This window comes from Ranitomeya variabilis, chromosome 2, assembly GCF_051348905.1.
Source record: "Ranitomeya variabilis isolate aRanVar5 chromosome 2, aRanVar5.hap1, whole genome shotgun sequence".
Classification (NCBI taxonomy): domain Eukaryota; kingdom Metazoa; phylum Chordata; class Amphibia; order Anura; family Dendrobatidae; genus Ranitomeya; species Ranitomeya variabilis.
In genome coordinates, this window is record NC_135233.1 from 263,737,457 (window position 1) to 263,755,003 (window position 17,547).

At 49.3% G+C, this 17,547-nt stretch overlaps 1 protein-coding gene across 2 annotated transcripts in view; it reads left to right on the forward strand.

Moving 5' to 3' along the window:
- Positions 1 to 13,241, forward strand: part of CNTRL (centriolin) — a 67,447-nt gene extending 54,206 nt beyond the window's left edge. For both annotated transcript variants that reach the window (XM_077284849.1, XM_077284850.1), the window contains 14 exons: positions 83 to 247; positions 1,154 to 1,313; positions 1,456 to 1,571; positions 1,754 to 1,971; positions 2,892 to 3,049; positions 3,129 to 3,202; positions 3,318 to 3,485; positions 7,509 to 7,734; positions 9,018 to 9,214; positions 9,391 to 9,531; positions 11,710 to 11,958; positions 12,083 to 12,145; positions 12,351 to 12,563; positions 12,868 to 13,241. In XM_077284849.1, coding sequence (XP_077140964.1) covers positions 83 to 247; positions 1,154 to 1,313; positions 1,456 to 1,571; positions 1,754 to 1,971; positions 2,892 to 3,049; positions 3,129 to 3,202; positions 3,318 to 3,485; positions 7,509 to 7,734; positions 9,018 to 9,214; positions 9,391 to 9,531; positions 11,710 to 11,958; positions 12,083 to 12,145; positions 12,351 to 12,563; positions 12,868 to 12,915 — 2,196 coding nt within the window. In that variant the 3' untranslated portion in view covers positions 12,916 to 13,241. The remainder of the gene's footprint in view (positions 1 to 82; positions 248 to 1,153; positions 1,314 to 1,455; positions 1,572 to 1,753; positions 1,972 to 2,891; positions 3,050 to 3,128; positions 3,203 to 3,317; positions 3,486 to 7,508; positions 7,735 to 9,017; positions 9,215 to 9,390; positions 9,532 to 11,709; positions 11,959 to 12,082; positions 12,146 to 12,350; positions 12,564 to 12,867) is intronic.
- Positions 13,242 to 17,547: the final 4,306 nt, after the last annotated feature.

Below are 17,547 nucleotides of genomic sequence, written 5' to 3' on the forward strand. Positions count from 1 at the left end.
AAGTCGCCTGCTTTGCACAAAGCTCCCCACCTGTGGTGGCATCATTGATGGCCTGCACATCATATCTGCCTGTGACCCACAGATATCCACACAGCAGGAGGAGGCAGCGCAGCTGGACAGGATCCTGGGCCACAAGAAGCAGGAGCTTCATCTGCTGCAAAGTCACATCCACCAGAAGAAGGCGGATCTGAAGGACGTCCTGCGGGATGGAGAGCTGGAAGTGGCAGAGAGGAGACGAGAGATAGCGGTATGCGGTGTCACCTCCAACATTGGGGGGGGGTAAATTAAGTAATAGCCAGCGTGCCTGGATAATTACTGAGAGGAACTGGAGATTGCGATGCAGGGTGTCACCTCTGATTTATAGGGGGGTAAATAAGTAATAGTAATGATCCATGCTCACAGACAGTTCTATGACCATATGGACGACCTGAGAGCAGGCAGGAAACAATGGTACGGGGTGTCACCTCTGACGTAGTTAGGGTCAGGGAATAAGTGGTGATCTCTGTTCCCTGACTATTTTCTGACCACGCCGATGATCTCGGGAAGACGGTAGGCAGGGGTATGGGGTATCATCTCTGACATGGGGGGCGGGTAAATAAGTAATAGTGATGATCTCTGATTCTAGTAACTAATAGTGATGAGCGAGTGTACTCGTTGCTCGGGTTATCTCCGAGTATTTATGACTGCTCGGAGATTTAGTTTTCATCGTGGCAGCTGAATGATTTACAGCTACTAGCCTGCTTGATTACATGTACGGATTCCATAGCAGCCGGGCAACCCCCACATGTACTCAGGCTGGCTAGTAGCTGTAAATCATTCAGCTGCCACGATGAAAACTAAATCTCCGAGCAGTCATAAATACTCAGAGGTCACCTGAGCGTGCTCGAGAAAACCCAAGCAACGAGTACACTCGCTCATCACTAGTAACTAATGTGATGTTGTAGTGGATGAGGTGACCAGTGTTTGCTTGTCTCTGTACTGAGTAGTGGTTCAGGGACCTGTAAGGTTGGACATCGAAACCTGAGATGTTTGTGTATTGCTGCCAATGATTTGCTAAGTTCAGAAGCAGACGCCGTATGCTGACACCATCCTGCAACTTCATCCTGATTATCAGACTTTTCCTAATTCTTTCATCTTATTTTCATTCTTGCAGGAGGTGAAATTAATCTTAGAAGAGTTAAGTGTCCAGAAAGGTGATCTGAGTGCTCAGTTGAATGAGAAGAAGTCACAGCTCTTGGCCCTGAAACAGGAAATCCTGGAGGAAGGAGACCACCTGCAGGACACAGGCTCTCAGATCCAAAGACAGAAATCCGGTGAGCTGCCAGCCGGAGCCGCGTATTCTGCATGGCCTGTGTGAGCAGTGTATTGGCTGCATGTCCTGTGTGTGACGTCTCCATCTACGCTGTACCCCAGTGGCAGCATAGACGTGTCTGATGCCTTCTCTGAATTTCTCAGAGTTGAAGCGTGTCCTGGAGATGCAGCAGCTGGAGGACAACGAACTTCAGGGGCTGAGGCTACAGCACGAGCTGAAGATAAGTGACCTGGAGAAGACGCAGGTTCTGCTGCTGCAGGTGAGATGTGCCAGGTTGTGACTGATGCACTTCAGGTGAGATGTTCTACAGTATGACCAATGTGCCGCGGTGTGACCGCAGCTCCAGGGGCTGCTTGGTTGTCAGGATCAGCATGTATTCCATGTATTTGGGGATCTCATAATGTGGATACACAAGAAGTGAAGTGAGAGCTCTGCCCTCAGGGAAAGCTGGAGCTGGAGAACATGCAGCGGACATTGCAGCGAGTCCACGGGGAGGTGGAGCTGCAGCGGCAAGTCCTGGAGAAGGATCACCAGGAGATAGAGCTCCTCATGGCACAGATGCACACGCTGCAGGAGAAGATGGATGTCCTGAACACCCAGAAGGAAAACCTGGAGGAAAGCAACCAGGAGCTGGAGCGCAGACTTGTCCAGAGCAAAAAGTAAGTATCATACCATCTCATCACCACTGGGGGACATTCGGGCTCCTCTATCAGAACAATCCCCATAACGATAACTGACAACCATAAAGCATCTGCCGACAAGGGAAGGCTGCATCTCCTGAGAACAGAGTTCTCCAGAATAGAGATCTGTGAGGCTGTGGCCTGCAGCTAGACACGTGAGATAAGCAACCGGGTGCAGGCAGGAGTGAAGTCAAGGGAGGGGCCAGCTAGCGGGTACAGGATGTATTGCAGGCAGGGGAGGAGCCAGATAGCGGGTACAGGATGTATTGTAGGCAGGAGAGGGACCAGATAGCGGATACAGAATGTATTGTAGGCAGGAGAGGGACCAGATAGCGGGTACAGGATGTATTGCAGGCAGGGGAGGAGCCAGATAGCGGGTACAGGATGTATTGTAGGTCAAGAGAGGGACCAGATAGCGGGTACAGAATGTATTGCAGGCAGGAGGGAAACCAGATAGCGGGTACAGGATGTATTGTAGGCAGGAGAGGGAACAGATAGCGGGTACAGAAGGTATTGCAGGCAGGAGAGAGACCAGATAGCGGGTACAGGATGTATTGCAGGCAGGGGAGGGGCCAGATAGCGGGTACAGAATGTATTGCAGGCAGGAGAGGGACCAGATAGCGGGTACATGATGCATTGCAGGCGGGGGAGGGGCAAGATAGCGGGTACTGGATGTATTGCAGGCAGGGTTGGGGTCAGGGGAGGGGTGAGATATTATTCATTTCCCTTCCAGAGGGACTAACATTGGGTTCTCCAGTCTTTGTAACCATGGCCAGTTGATGCCTGCCGTCCTCTAACCCGCCTGCTGCCTGCCCTCTGCCCCCACCACCCCGCCTCCTATCCGCCCATGTCATGAAGCTGATACTCACTTTGTTGGTTTCTGTGATTTTCTGCATCAGAGCATTGTCCGATACGGAGCAGAGTGACAAGACAGCGAGCGTAGCTCTGGAGAGACTGGAGGCAGAGATCAGGAGCCAGCAGGACGAGCTGAGTCATCTGAGCAAGCGGAAGCAAATATCAAAGCAGGAAACGGTGAATGCTCAGCAAGTGCTGGAAGGTGGGACAGGATGGATATCTGATGTGTAAGACCCTAAATGCTGCTTCTCTGTAACATGTCCTGGATCGTCTCCTCACAGACACCACCGGGGAGCTGAACTCTCTTACAGACGAGCTTGCGGATGTGAAGGAGCAGCTGAGGCTGCTGGAGCAGGTACGGCGATGGAACCGGACTGGATGCTCCTTGCTTGAGAGGGCGAGGTGACAAACACCAGTGGGGACCATGGCCTAGGACCATGCAGACTCCATTTTCCTTTGCTTTGTCCTAGGATGTAAAGAGCACTACCAAGCATCGAGATGACATGTTACGGGAAAACTCGGCTCTGCAGGAGGACGTTACTGCCACTGCAGGGAGGTTCAGACTACTGCAGGAGAAGGAGAGAAGGACTGACGAGCGCCTGCGGCAGCTGCACCAGTCTGTAGAGGAGAAGGACATGGTGAGGTCACAAGACTGATATATGGTCTGATGGGGGTAGTACTCCTGTACTGGAGATATGATGCGGGATTTATAGATGGTCTGATTGGGGTAGTACTGTTGTACTGTATTTCAAGTGACATATTTTAAGTGTATCATCTGAAATATACCACAAATAGTCCAGAAATCGGCCAGACGGTAAGACTAAACACTGTCTTCTAAGTTTACTTGCCTTTCTTTTTCTCCCCTGCTCTTTAACCATGCTCACACTTCCCCCACTGTTTTTTCTCCACTAATCCCATACCCTTGCACCTTCAAACCACATAACTATCTCCCCCTCTCTCTTACCCCCCACCTCGCTTCATCTGCAGACCTGCTCTCTAACCTCAGACCTCTACCACCAAAATATAATATAAGCCAATCACTCTCCTTCACCCACCTGCTTCTTTCTCTGCATATTCGCACTGCTGGCGACACATCCCCCCAATCCTGCCCCCCGCCTCATTCATCACTAATCCTCACCCCTATCCTTCTCACACTATGAGAAACTATCACAACGCCTCACACTTAAAATCTGTGCCACTGACCCCCACCCCCCTGCTTCCTCTCACTGGTGCACTTTGGAATGCCCGCTCTATATGCAACAAGCTCCACGTGATCCATGATCTCTTTACTTCCCGAAATCTTTCCTTCCTGGCCCTCACTGAGACCTGGCTGACGCCCCCTGACACGGCCTCGCCTGCAGCACTGAGCTACGGTGGCCTCCAATTTACCCACAGTCCTCGCTCTGGCAACAGACATGGTGGAGGAGTGGGTATTCTTCTTTCTAAAAACTGTTCCTTCAACCCTATCCAACTCCCACCCTCCCTTCTTTCGAGGTTCACTCTGTCCGTATCTACTCTCCCTCCAATCTCCAAATGGCTGTCATATACCGACCACCGGGCTCAGCCACTGCCTTCTTCGACCAATTCTCCACCTGGCTCCTTCACTTTCTCTCTGCTGACATCCCCACCATCATCATGGGTGACTTTAATATCCCTACTGACACCCGCCAGCCAGCAGCCTCCAAGCTACTGGCCCTTACTTCATTCTTTGGACTCACTCAGTGGTCCTCCACAGCCACCCACACAGACGAACATACACTAGACCTCATCTTCACCCGCCTCTGTTCCTTATCTAATCTCACAACCTCTCCCTTCCCCCTATCTTACCACCATCTACTCACCTTCTCATCCTTATCCTCCTCACCTGCCCCCCATGTCCAGCCATTACGACATCTTCGCAGAAACCTCGCACATCTAGACATTCACAGACTCTCACTCTTTCCTACCCCTGTCCTCCATATCTTCACTCCACGACACGGACAGCGCCACCGCTTTCTATAACTCCACCCTCACATCAGCCATAGACTCAGTCGCCCCTCTCATGCATGGCACAGTGCGACGAACCAATAGGCAACCTTGGCATAACAATCTCACAAAAAAACTTCGACAAGCATCCAGGGTTGCGGAGCGGCGTTGGAAGAAAACACGCCTGCCAGACGACTTCACTGCTTTCAAACAAGCTACATTTGACTTCAAATTAGCCCTCACCTCCGCTAAACAGACCTATTTCACTAACCTTGTATCTTCACTATCCTACAACCCAAAACAACTGTTCAGCACATTTACCTCCCTCCTCCGCCCACCACTGCCACCTCCAACCCCCCTCATCTCTTCTGAGAACTTTGCCACCTACTTCAAAAACAAGATCGACCAAACAAGGCAAACCTTAACTGTTCCACGACCCCAACCACTCCATATACCAGACCTCTGCCTTTCCCTAATAACCTCCCTCTCCAACATCACTGAAGGAGAGCTTACTCGCCTCTTTTCCAAATCGCACCTCACCACCTGTGCACTTGACTCCATCCCCTCCCACCTGCTCCCCAACCTCACTAACATGCTCATTCCAGCCCTAACCCATCTCTTCAACCTATCGCTATCTTCTGGTACATTCCCCTCTGCCTTCAAACATGCCACCATCACACCCATCCTCAAAAAAACTAACCTTGACCCAACTGCTATGCCTAGCTACCGCCCCATATCACTGCTCCCGTTTGCTTCAAAACTCCTTGAGCAGCATGTCCATGCTCAAATTTCCTCCCACCTCTCATCTAACTCTCTCCTTGACAACCTCCAATCTGGCTTCCGCCCCCACCACTCCACCGAAACTGCCCTGACAAAAATTACTAATGACATACTCACAGCCAAAGCTAACAGACAGTTCTCCATCCTCCTCCTTCTTGACCTGTCCTCTGCTTTTGACACAGTCGATCACTGCCTACTGTTACAGATTCTTTCTTCCCTTGACATCAAAGACCTTGCCCTGTCCTGGATTGCCTCATACATTTCCGACCGCACATTTAGCGTTTCCCACTCCCACACCACCTCCTCATCCCGCCCTCTCTCTGTTGGAGTCCTTCAAGACAGACAGAGCGTCTAGGGCCCCTACTTTTTTCCATCTATACTCTTGGCCTAGGACAACTCAAAGTCCCACGGCTTCCAGTACCACCTGTATGCGGACGACACTCAGATCTACCTCTCTGGCCCAGATGTCACCTCTCTGCTGTCCAGAATCCCGAAGTGTCTGTCAGCCATATCCTCCTTCTTCACCTCTCGCTTCCTAAAACTCAATGTAGACAAAACCGAACTCATCATCTTTCCCCCATCTCACGTATCCCCCCTACCTGACCTATCTATTATGGTAAACGGCATCACGCTCTCTCCCGCACCTGAAATCCGCTGCCTCGGGGTAACTCTCGACTCTGCCCTGTCCTTCAAACCGCACGTCCAAACTCTTGCCACCTCCTGTCGCCTCCAACTCAAAAATATTGCCAGGATCCGTTCCTTCCTCAGCCCACAATCTACCAAAACTCTTGTGCATGCCCTCATCATCTCCCGCCTCGACTACTGCAACACCCTCCTCTGTGGCCTCCCCGCTAACTCTTGCACCACTCCAGTCTGTCCTCAACTCTGCTGCCCGGCTAATCCACCTCTCTCCTCGCTATTCCCCTGCTTCTCCCCTCTGCAAATCCCTCCACTGGCTCCCAATTCCCCAACGAATCCAGTTCAAACTACTAACACTGATCTACAAAGCCATCCACAACCTGTCCCCTCCCTATATCTCTGAACTAATCTCCCACTATCTTCCCTCACTTTATCTCCGATCCTCCCAAGACCTCCTACTCTCCTCCACACTCATTTGTACCTCACACAACCGCCTCCAAGATTTCTCCCGAATATCCCCCATCCTCTGGAATTCCATGCCTCAACACGTCCGACTATCCACCACCCTCGGCTCCTTCAGACGGAACCTGAAAACTCATCTCTTCAAGAAAGCCTACAGCCTGCAATAACCATTCTGCCGCCTCTCCATCGCCAGAGCCGCCACCTCACCCCTACCTTCTGTCTCTTCCCCACTATCCCATAGAATGTAAGTCTGCAAGGACAGGGTCCTCTCCCCTCTGTACCAGTCTGTCACTGTAAACTTGTTTACTGTAAAAGATATCTATAACTCTGTATGTAACCCCTTTCTCATGTACAGCACCATGGAATTAATGGTGCTGTATAAATAAATAATACTACTGGGGATAGGATGTGGTACTTATAGATAGTCTGATGGGGGTAATACTCTTGTACTGGGGATAGGATGTGGGACTCGTATATGGTCTGATGGGGATAGGGTGTGGGACTCTTATATGGTCTGATGGGGGTAGTACGCCTGTACTGGGGGTAGGTTGTGGGACTCGTATATGGTCTGATGGGGGTAGTACTCTTTTACTGGGGATAAGGTGTGGGACTCTTACATTGTCTGATGGGGGGTAGTACACCTGTACAGGAGATATGATGAGGGTAGTACTCCTGCACGGGAGGATAGAAGGACACGATGTCACTGAAGTATGGTATGTTGGGGGTAGTACTCCTGAGGGTTTCCGGTGCTCGTGGTGGATAGGTGGGATCTGTTGTTCCATTCCTTCAAATTTGTGAATTTTTTTTGTTCACAGCAATTGAAGAAAATCATGACCGAAATTGAGAGTCGGGACAGTGAGCTCAGAGAGGCAGCTGCAAGACTAGAGATTGACAGGCAGAAGTACAAGAGGGAAGTGTCCGACCAGCAGAGCGCCCTAGACATGATGGCCCGAAGAATCCGTGCCCAGGAGGAGCGTGCCCTAAAGCTGCAACAGGAGGAGCGGTGGGGCGCTGCCCTGGAGGAGTCTCTGCAGGCTGCCAGTAATTACATTTACAAAGATTCCTGCTAAATTAAGAGTTCTGTAACTTTAACCTCTTCACGACATATGACGTACATTTATGTCATATGTTGTGTCCCTGCCTTTGATGTGGGATTGCACACGAGCCCACATCTTTCCTGGCCTTTAACATGCGTCGGCAGGGGGCGAGTCATTCCACATGGCCATAGTTTTTAAAAATGAGAAAAAGAAAGCAAAAAAAGTTAAATTTGCCCCCTTTTGGCACCACTAAATGCAAAACAATTAAAAAATACACACATTCGGTATCGCTGCATTTGTGAAAGACCGATATATCAAAATATAAAATGAATGCCAGAAATTATTTATTTTTTTGGCCACTGCAATATTGTAGTGAGAGGGGCGATCAAAACATCGTATCTATCCCAAAATGGTATCAGTACAATCAGCTGCTGGGGGCACAAAAAAATAAGCCCTCACCCAGCACCAGATCCTGAAAATTTAAAATGTTACGGGTCTCAGAAAATGGCGACAAAAGTAAAGTCTACAGATGTGGTATCTGCATAATTGTACTGACCTGGAGAATCATTGACAGGTCAGTTTTACCGTATAGTGAACATGGTAGAATAAATAAATAAATATGAAATTGCACTTTTTTTTTTTTCTTGCAATTTCAAGGCACTTTAAATTTTCTTCCCAATTTCTAATGCATCACATGATAAAATGAATTGTCACTCAAAAGTGCAACTCCTTCCACAAAAAAACAAACCCTCATATGGCTATGTGGACGGAAAAATAAAGTGTGGCTCTTGGAAAAAAAAAAGGGGGGATGGAAAATCACCTGGGGATGAAGGGGGTAAGAAATCCCGCTCTGCACGCTGCCGAGTCCTGGGCTGGGCAGGGCCATATCATACAGACCACCACCCCTCCATGCCCGGCGTTGTCATCTGCTGGGTGCTGTGATCCTCGCGCTGCTCATAGACGTCTGTTCCTGGTGATTCCTGAGGGTCTGCAGCATCTTCGGATGTCTCTGGACCAGCGGAGGAGGCTCCCACATTATGTTGGGGATAGGCGGCGCCACTTATTCTCCAGGGTACAGTCTGGATTTTTCCATCATTTTCTTTGCTGCAGCTGGGTGGGTACCGTTACCTATCAGTAGAGGGGGTATACATGGCCCGCTCGGGGCACAGTGCCCCTCACTAAGTTTTGCAGGGGAATATATTGTGACTGTCAACAGATGATGGGAGTTGTAGTTGTCTATTTCCTATATTTGTCCACTATTTCTGTCACTTCTACTTCTTTTTCCAGGACGTCTCCTGTCAGAGCAGGAAGAAAAGCTGCAGGACAAGTGCAACGAGGCGGCGGCTCTGCAGAAACAGGTGGAGACGTATAGAAGTGACCTGAGCCGGCTAGAGGACGAGGCGACATCGGCAAGGAAGAGAGACGAGAAGAGAATCCTCACAATGAAGGAATCCATCACAAAGCAGCAGGAGGAGCGGGCTGAGGTGCGGCATTGTATGTAGAAGTCACATCTGCTGGAGCAAGCACCTCCACAGACCCTGCTGGCCAATGACAGGATGCTGGGAGTTGTAATTCCTACCAAGCTGTTGCTCCTGTCCTGCGCCAGGAGGAGGTGGTCGCAGGTCATTCATTTTATCACTGCAGTGTCTGTTGCTTTCAGGAGCTGAGAAGAGAGAACAGCGGATTAAAGAGGCAGCTGACCCTGGTGCAACAAGCCGCGTACGACAACCACGAGCGCGCCAAGCGGCTGCTGAAGGAGATTGCGCTGCTGCAGGCAGAGCACACTGTGCTGCAGAGACAGGTGAGCACCATTAACCACTGAAAACTGAGCCAAGACAACAGCGCCTGGCATTTACATATATAGCGCCATCATCTCTGCCATAACGAGCAGTGGCACAAGTCATTGTGGTTGGGATTTAATATGGCTGAATGATGAACCTTCCAACGGCAGGGACTGTCCACATAGTGGGACGCCTACTCACCCAGGACTTTCTGCACAACTGCAGGGTGACAAAACCTTTTTTTTTTTTTCAGTACAGCTACATTAAAGAGGAACCCTCATTTTAATGATTTTCATAAATCCAAAGACCACCAGAAAATAGGAAACTGTGTAATAAATCTCATTGGAGAAATCCTCTTTTTCACGCTTGATTCAGGAGTAATCTCTGTATATGTGCAATCTGCAGTCAGTAGATCCCAGAGGAGAAAGAAGCAGATGATGAGTTATTACAGAGGGTCTGATTTTCACATGAACATGAATTTATGAAATGAAGATTAAATTGCCGGTTATTCTCTAAGGCGGCATTCACACAGCTGTAGTTCACAGGTTGGCTGCCGCTCTCCATGCCCAAATTCGTCAGCTTCATCAGGCCATCGCATTCAGGCATCCCATGCCATCCATATGCGCACCGCTACACCAAGATGTGAGAAACCAGCAAGCAGAGATCTTGAATAAAGATGAGTGAATTTGCTCAGGTTCCCTCTTTTTCGACAAGCTATAGCACTTGCCGAATAGGTTGCAGAGGGAACCCGGCTTCCTGGATTGTGCCGGGCAATCAGCTGATCGACAACACAGTTGCCTGTGTCACGACTGCATGGAGAACCCAACAAATAAGAAGGAACCCAATCAAATTCGCTCATCTCTAATCTTGGAGTAAACTATGGTGATGTGTGCTTGTGGCCACTGCTCTCGGATGGCACAGCAGGGAGGATGCTGCTGATCACTGGCATGTTACTACTAGTGATGAGCGAGTGTCTTCAGCGTGCTCAAAAAAATGTTTGAGTCCCCGCGGCTGTTCGACAGGTGCAACACAAGCAGGGATTACCTGTTTCTTAGGCTATCCCTCAATTTGTTGTGGCTGTTGAACAGCCGAGAGACATAGAGGCACAGGGGCTCTAACATATTATTCAAGCACGCCAAAGTCACTCTTAGCACCCGAGCATGCTCAGATAACACCTTATCCAAGCACGTTCACTTATCACGAGTTACTACCAGGTTTTTTTTTTTTTTTTTTTTGTTAAACCCAGTTTTTATTGAAATTTATAAAAATACAATAACATACCAAATTATATAGAAAAACCATATGCCCGTACACAGACAAGGCAGATAATACAGACTTAAGCGAGTTAGGCTGGCATGAAATAAAACATAGAAATGACAAATAAAACCTTAAACTAATATCAACTATTTAAGTAAGTAAACTAGCTGACATTAAACTTTATTAGATGCCATCATGAAAAGACTGTTATATTGTAATTTAAATTATACATCTAGACCTGGACATATCCTCTCCAAATTCAACTCAGTCGTAGTAACCCCATGTTGTTTTTGAGATCCTCTAGTATGTACCAAGCGGTTCCATACCATACTCCTCTTTTACCCCAAAGAGCAACAATTCACAATAAATTGTTTCGATTTCATAAGAAACTTTCCCGCTTGCATTTCTTTATTATGTAAGGCATCTCCTCGTTCCACCTCCATAAAATGTTTCATTTGTGCTATTAATTCTATAATTGGGGGGGGTTGGGAGTCTGGATCAAGCCAATATTTAAGAGTAATTTTTCCGCCAATATAAGCAAAGTATGTGTTAGTGTAGTAGGACCACCCATCATCTTGCCAAGATTATCTGTACCATTCCAGAAGTATAATAAGGCCAAGTAAGGAGGCAGGGTGTACCCCGAACCCCACATAGTATTAGCCAGGTTTGAAACTAGTCCAAAAAAGGAAAACGATGCAGGGCAAGACCAAAGGCTATGCATGAGATTAGAACTAATAATGTGATAGTTAGGACATGCTGTTAGTCTATTTGTTAGAGGATCTTTTTGGGGTACATTGAAAGCATAGATGGCCCCGTGCATAATTTTATATGCGGTTTCTCTCCACACTCTCTTCTTGTATTCCTGGCACCATGGTTTTCCTCCGAGCACCTGAGGAGGTGGGAGACGATGATGGGGATTGTATGCTTTGTTTTTATTGCAGCTGAAGAGTCAGGAAGAACTGGACAAGCGGCAGCAGGAGGTCAATGAGGCAGTGAAAGAGTTAAAAGCCCAAGTAAAGCTGGAGATCCAGAATAGCTTACAGGAGATCCAGTGCAGCGCAGCCGATGAGCTTCTCGAGGATGTGGAGCCGGAGCTGGAGCGCAGCCTGCGGACTCAGCTGGACAGCCTGAAGGAGGAATACCCTTTCTCTGCCAGCCCATCCTCCCAGGAGAACCGGGGCACCATACTGGTGAGTGCTACTGGAGGGAGCATGAGTACCCCCCCCCCCCCCCCCCCCCCAAGTCCTACAGTGTTATGAATCAGCGAGTGGATGAGAGATGTGCCTTCTTGACCACTCTGCCCCCTGTTCACAGGATGAACAATGGCGCGGAGAGGCCTCACGAGAAAAACTGCTGCAGCAGGAGGATCGGCTGAAGGTGACTATATGCCCTACAACACTGTTATTAGTCTCTGTTTTGAGATCTCAATTTACAACGAGCCCCTAGATGTTCACCCAGCAGACATCCATTCTGTGGGATGCCCCAGCTGTCATCAATGTTCAATCTTAGTAAATCCCCCCTATTTTGTATGAGGAGACACTGATCTTGAACACCTCATATTGAGGTCATGTGCTCATTTTAGGTGCAGCTCCACCAGCGACTGTCCAAGCAAGCAGATGTGCTGAGCAGGGGGCGGCAGCAGACTGAGGGCTCTCTGCACAGTCTGCGGAGGCGGCTCACGGCACTGGACAACTTGGTCTGTTATGGAGCGGTGGATTCTCTGTTTCACGCCCACAGTTCCTCAGGATTGAGGCAGTCACGGACCACAGAAAGGTGCAGCTTCCTGCTACCCCAGGTGTGTGTGTTCTGTCCCTATATGTCTTCACTAATGTACAGAGCAATGGTGGCTGATGTTAGGTGTTGTCAGCAAGACTAGTGGCCGATCCATGGCGACACGGGACTGGAATGTTCTTGGTTTAGGGATTCCAACAAAGATCCAATTATTAGCCCTATCCCCATTCAAAGCTGCTTTTGCAGTTAGAGTGTCTGCCGCCAGTACATAAGGGCAGCATCAGCTACTCCTGAGAATAGTAAATGGGGGTCTTTCTTTATAATGACCTATTTGGGGGCTCAGCACATATTAATTTTTTTTTTTACAGGAGCCATCGCTGCAGGAATATACTCCAGATACATTGGGATCACCGTGATGTTCCAGCTGTGGACATGACAGATGCTGCAGTGCCTGGTCTCATCTGGACCACCTCCCTCCCTGGGCGGTACCTGGTGCCTCCCCTACCAGTTGTGCTGGCTTCAGTTGGACACTCCCTTTACTGACAATGAAAACTTTGGTGTTTATGGTCAGTAGAGCCACTGCTCTATGTAAGCCATGTGCGTGTCCACATGGGTGCAGTAGTCCCTAGAGTAAGGTGAGGGCCCAATATCTCAGATTTCTACAGATTTATTTATTTTGTGACTTGTAAATGAATCAGAGTTTTGTATCTTTAATTTTTACAAATAAAAAATGTATAAATTGTCTTGTCCCATCACCTCAGGAACTGTCGGCACTTATAAAACAGGGATTTTTGTGTACTCATCGTAAAATCCTTTTCTCCAAGCCACTCATTGGGGGGACACAGACCACGGGTTGTATGCTGCTTGCCACTAGGAGGCTGACACTAAGTTAACACAAAAAAGTTAGCTGCTCTGCAGTATACACCCTCATGCTTGCTCCCAGAGAACCAGTTTGGTGCAAAAGCAGTAGGAACAAATAGTAACGACATAGAACAGTACAACATGTCAACTTAAAATAACAGGCAAAAGCTATATAAGCCATTAGGCTAACAAGGTGGGGGCCGTGTCCCCCAATGAAGGGCTCGGAGAAAAGGATTTTACGGTGAGTACACAAAAATCCCTGTTTCTCCTTCGCCTCATTGGGGAACACAGACCATGGGACGTCCCAAAGCAGTACCTAGATGGGAAAACACAGAATTAGGTTTCATGCAACAACTGCCTAGATGTGCACCACCGCTGCCTGCAGAATTCTTCTACCTAGACTCGTATCCGCTGAAGTCTGAGAGTGAATATTATAGTGCTTTGCGAAGGTATGTTAACTGGACCAAGTCGCAGCTTTACAGACCTGCTCCACCGTCGCCTGATGCCATATGGCCCAAGAAGCCCCCACCACTCAAGTGGAGTGTGCTCTGATCCCCGTTGGGATGGGCTAACTTCTGACTCGGTATGACTCCTGAATGGTGCAACGAATCCACCTGACTATCGTAGCCTTAGAAGCGGCAAGACCCTTCCTGTGACCTTCCAGGAGAATGAACAGGGCATCTGTTCTGAAGGATGCCGCCCTTGAGACGTACCTTCGCAGAGCTCTGACGAGGTCCAGAGTGCGGAGAGCTTTCAATTCTGTGAATAGCAGCTGAACAAAAGGGAAGGAAGACCAATATACTTGTTAAGATGGAAGGACGAAATGAGCTTTGGCAAAAAGGACAGCGATGGCCTGAGGACAACCTTGTCCTGATGGAAGATAAGGCGGCTAATTCCGAAACCCGTCTGATAGATGTGATCGCTACAAGGAAGTCAACCTTCCAGGACAGAAAGACCAGCAAAATGTCCTGAAGCGGTTCAAAGGGTGGTTCCTGAAGGGCACTTAGAACCAAGTTGAGGTCCCAAGGCTCTAAAGGCATGTGATAGGGAGGAGCAACATGTGACAACCCCTGAAGAAAAGTTTTAACCTGGAGTATTGACATGATGAGTCTCTGAAATAAGACTGATAGAGCGGAGATTTGGCCCTTGAGAGAGCCGAGGGCCAGCCCTGAGTCCAGACCGACCTGTAGAAACTCTAAAATGGTGGGAACTGAGAAAACGAGAGGAGAAAGGCCACGATCCTTGCACCAAGCAAAAAATATCTTCCAAGTAGGATGGTAAATGCATACCGGTGAGGGTTTACTGTCATTAACCATGGTGGAAATGACCTCTTGGGAAAACCCTGCCTGGGTCAAGACCTAGGATTCAACGGCCACACCGTTTAACACAGGTCCCCTGGGAGAGCAGATCTGGCCGATTCGGCAGTCTCCAGGGAAAATCGGCAACTAGACATACCAATTCTGCAAATCACGCGCAGCGAGGCCAATCGGGAGCAACCAGGATCACTGGTACTCCTTCCGCCTTGATTTTCCTGATGGTACCAAAGGCGGAATTGGCACCATGAAAGAACCAGAGCGTCAACACCGATGGCTCTTGGATCTCGAGACCTCGCTATAAACTGGGGAACCTTGGCATTCAATCTGGATGACATGATGTCCACATCTAGGATCCCCCCAGCGAAGACAGATCTGGGAGAAGACTTCCAGATGGAGCTCCTAGTCCCCCGAAGTGAGACTCTAATGGCTGAGGAAGTCCACCGTCCAGTTTTCCACTCCTGGAATGTGTACTGCTGAGATCACCGAGTGGTTCTCTAACCATCAAAGGATGAGAGTTACCTCTGACATGGCCGTCCTGCTGCAGGTACCCCCCTGATGATTGATGTATGCCACAGCCATGGCATTGTCTGTTTGGATACGGATGGGGTGACCCGCCAGAAGATGATGGAAGTGCTGCAGGGCGAGTCGAATAGCACGGATCTCCAGAACGTTGATCGGTAGCTTCAATTCCTGAATTGACCAGTGGCCCTGAGCAGTGTGGTGGTGGAAGACTGCTCCCCAGCCCGAAAGACAGGCATCGGTAGTCAGCACTAGCCATTGAACAGGTGTGTTTGACCTGCAGGGTTAAGCGGCACCTTCAGTCGAGGTAGAAAGGGTTTCTGTCCCAAGCTGCCAGAAGGGCATGTTGAAGGGGGCAAAGGTGCAGCTGCGCAAAGGGGACCGCTTCCATTGCAGCCACCATCTTTCCTAGTACCCTCATTGCAAACCGGGTGGAGTGAGGGGTAGACTGACGAAGTGCTCGGGCTCCTTGTTGAAGGGTTAAGACTTTGTCTGGAGGAGAATTGCCAACCCCCGAGATGAGTCCAGGGACATTCCTAGAAAGGAGATCTGCTGGTCTGGGACCTGAGTGCAAGTAAGCGTCTCAGATGTCGATTGAGGCCAAGAATTCCCCTTCTTCCAGGGAAGTGATAACTGAACGCAGAGATTCCATGCTGAAATGACAGACTTTGACAAACTTGTTTAGAAGTTTGAGGTCTAATATGGGTCTCGCCTTTCTGTCCTTCTTTGGGACGACTGAAAGGTTTGAGTAGAAACCCTGAAACATTTCGCTTTCTGTGACAGGGACAATGACACCATTGTGACGCAATGCGGCTATGGCCTGGGAGAAATCATTTGCCCTTGCATCTGAAGAGGGAGGACGGGAGGGAAAGAAATGTGAAGGGGTGTGACGGAAAGCCAGACCTGACAAAAGTAGGCAGCCACCTACCCTGCCGGTGTCGACCAGATAGCGCTGATAGTGAGCTCGAGGAAAATCTCTGGGACCTAGGTCCTTTAGGCCTCGACTGCTTGGGTCGGGACTTCCAATGCTGGTTAGGCCTGTATGAGACCTGAGTTCCTCCATCTCTTCATGGAGAACATCCTGAACCGGACGTGGTAGTGGTCCAGCTTGGAGAGGAGCAAATGGAACGGAAACTGATTTGTTGCTGTCTCCGAAAGGGACGCCTAAGTCTGTTAGGGAAGGAATTTACTCATTCCTCCTGTAGTATCGGAAATGATCTTATCCAGCTTTTCTACGAATAAGCAACCAGTTTGATAAGGTGACTTTTTTGATGCAGAGTCCGCCTTCCACTCTGAGCCATAATGACCTTCTGATAGAGATGGCATTGGCTGCTGACTGAGCCACACAACCGGCCGCATCCAAGAATGTGTATACCAGGTAATCTCCTGCTCAGGAAATTTGGTTGGCAAGGTGCTCCGCCTCTGGAGGAAGGTTAGGGTACCGTCACACAGTGCCATTTTCATCGCTACGACGGCACGATTCGTGACGTTGCAGCGTCGTATAAGTATCGCTCCAGCGTCGTATACTGTGGTCACACGTTGCAATACACGGCGCTGGAGCGATAATTTCATGACGTATTTGCGATGTAGAAGCTGTTGGTTACTGTGCGCACATCGTATACAACCTGTGTCACACGATGCAATCATGCCGCCACAGCGGGACACTAGACGACGAAAGAAAGTTTCAAACGATCTGCTACGACGTACGATTCTCAGCGGGGATCCGGATCGCAGTAGCGTGTCAGACACTGCGATATCGTAAATGCATCGCTGGAACGTCACGAATCGTGCCGTCGTAGCGATCAAAATTGCACTGTGTGACGGTACCCTTACTGTTCCGAAGAGAATTAGCCAAGGTCTCTGACCAGAAAACCACATCCTTAGGTACCCATGCTGCACAAAAGGATGGATAGAGGGCTGAGCCTGACGCCTCAAAAGCAGAGCGGGCCAAGCCTTCTGACGGTCCGTGGGATTTCTGATGGATGAGCCATCCGGTCTGGACAGGAGAGTTTTGGATGGTAGGCATGCAGCGCCCCAGAGTCCTGGTCGTTGCAGTACTGTGGCTCCGCCACTAAGGGGAGCCATGGTGCGTTCGATGGCACTGAAGGAGTTCCTCCAATCGGGTATCACAGACACCAATATGTTTCACAGCTGGGCCTCCGGGGGGAGCTAAGGGTGCTATTCATTAGGCCACTCCCCACCATAGTGGGTAAACTGGGGGTCAGGCAGGAAGTTAGTAGAGAAAGCTGACTGGATTGAACGAAGCAACACCTAGTGAGAGAGGGGGTTGTGGAGGAAGAGACAGTAGGGTCTCTGCCAGGGGTGGGATCCTGGCAGAGGCTTGGCATTGAA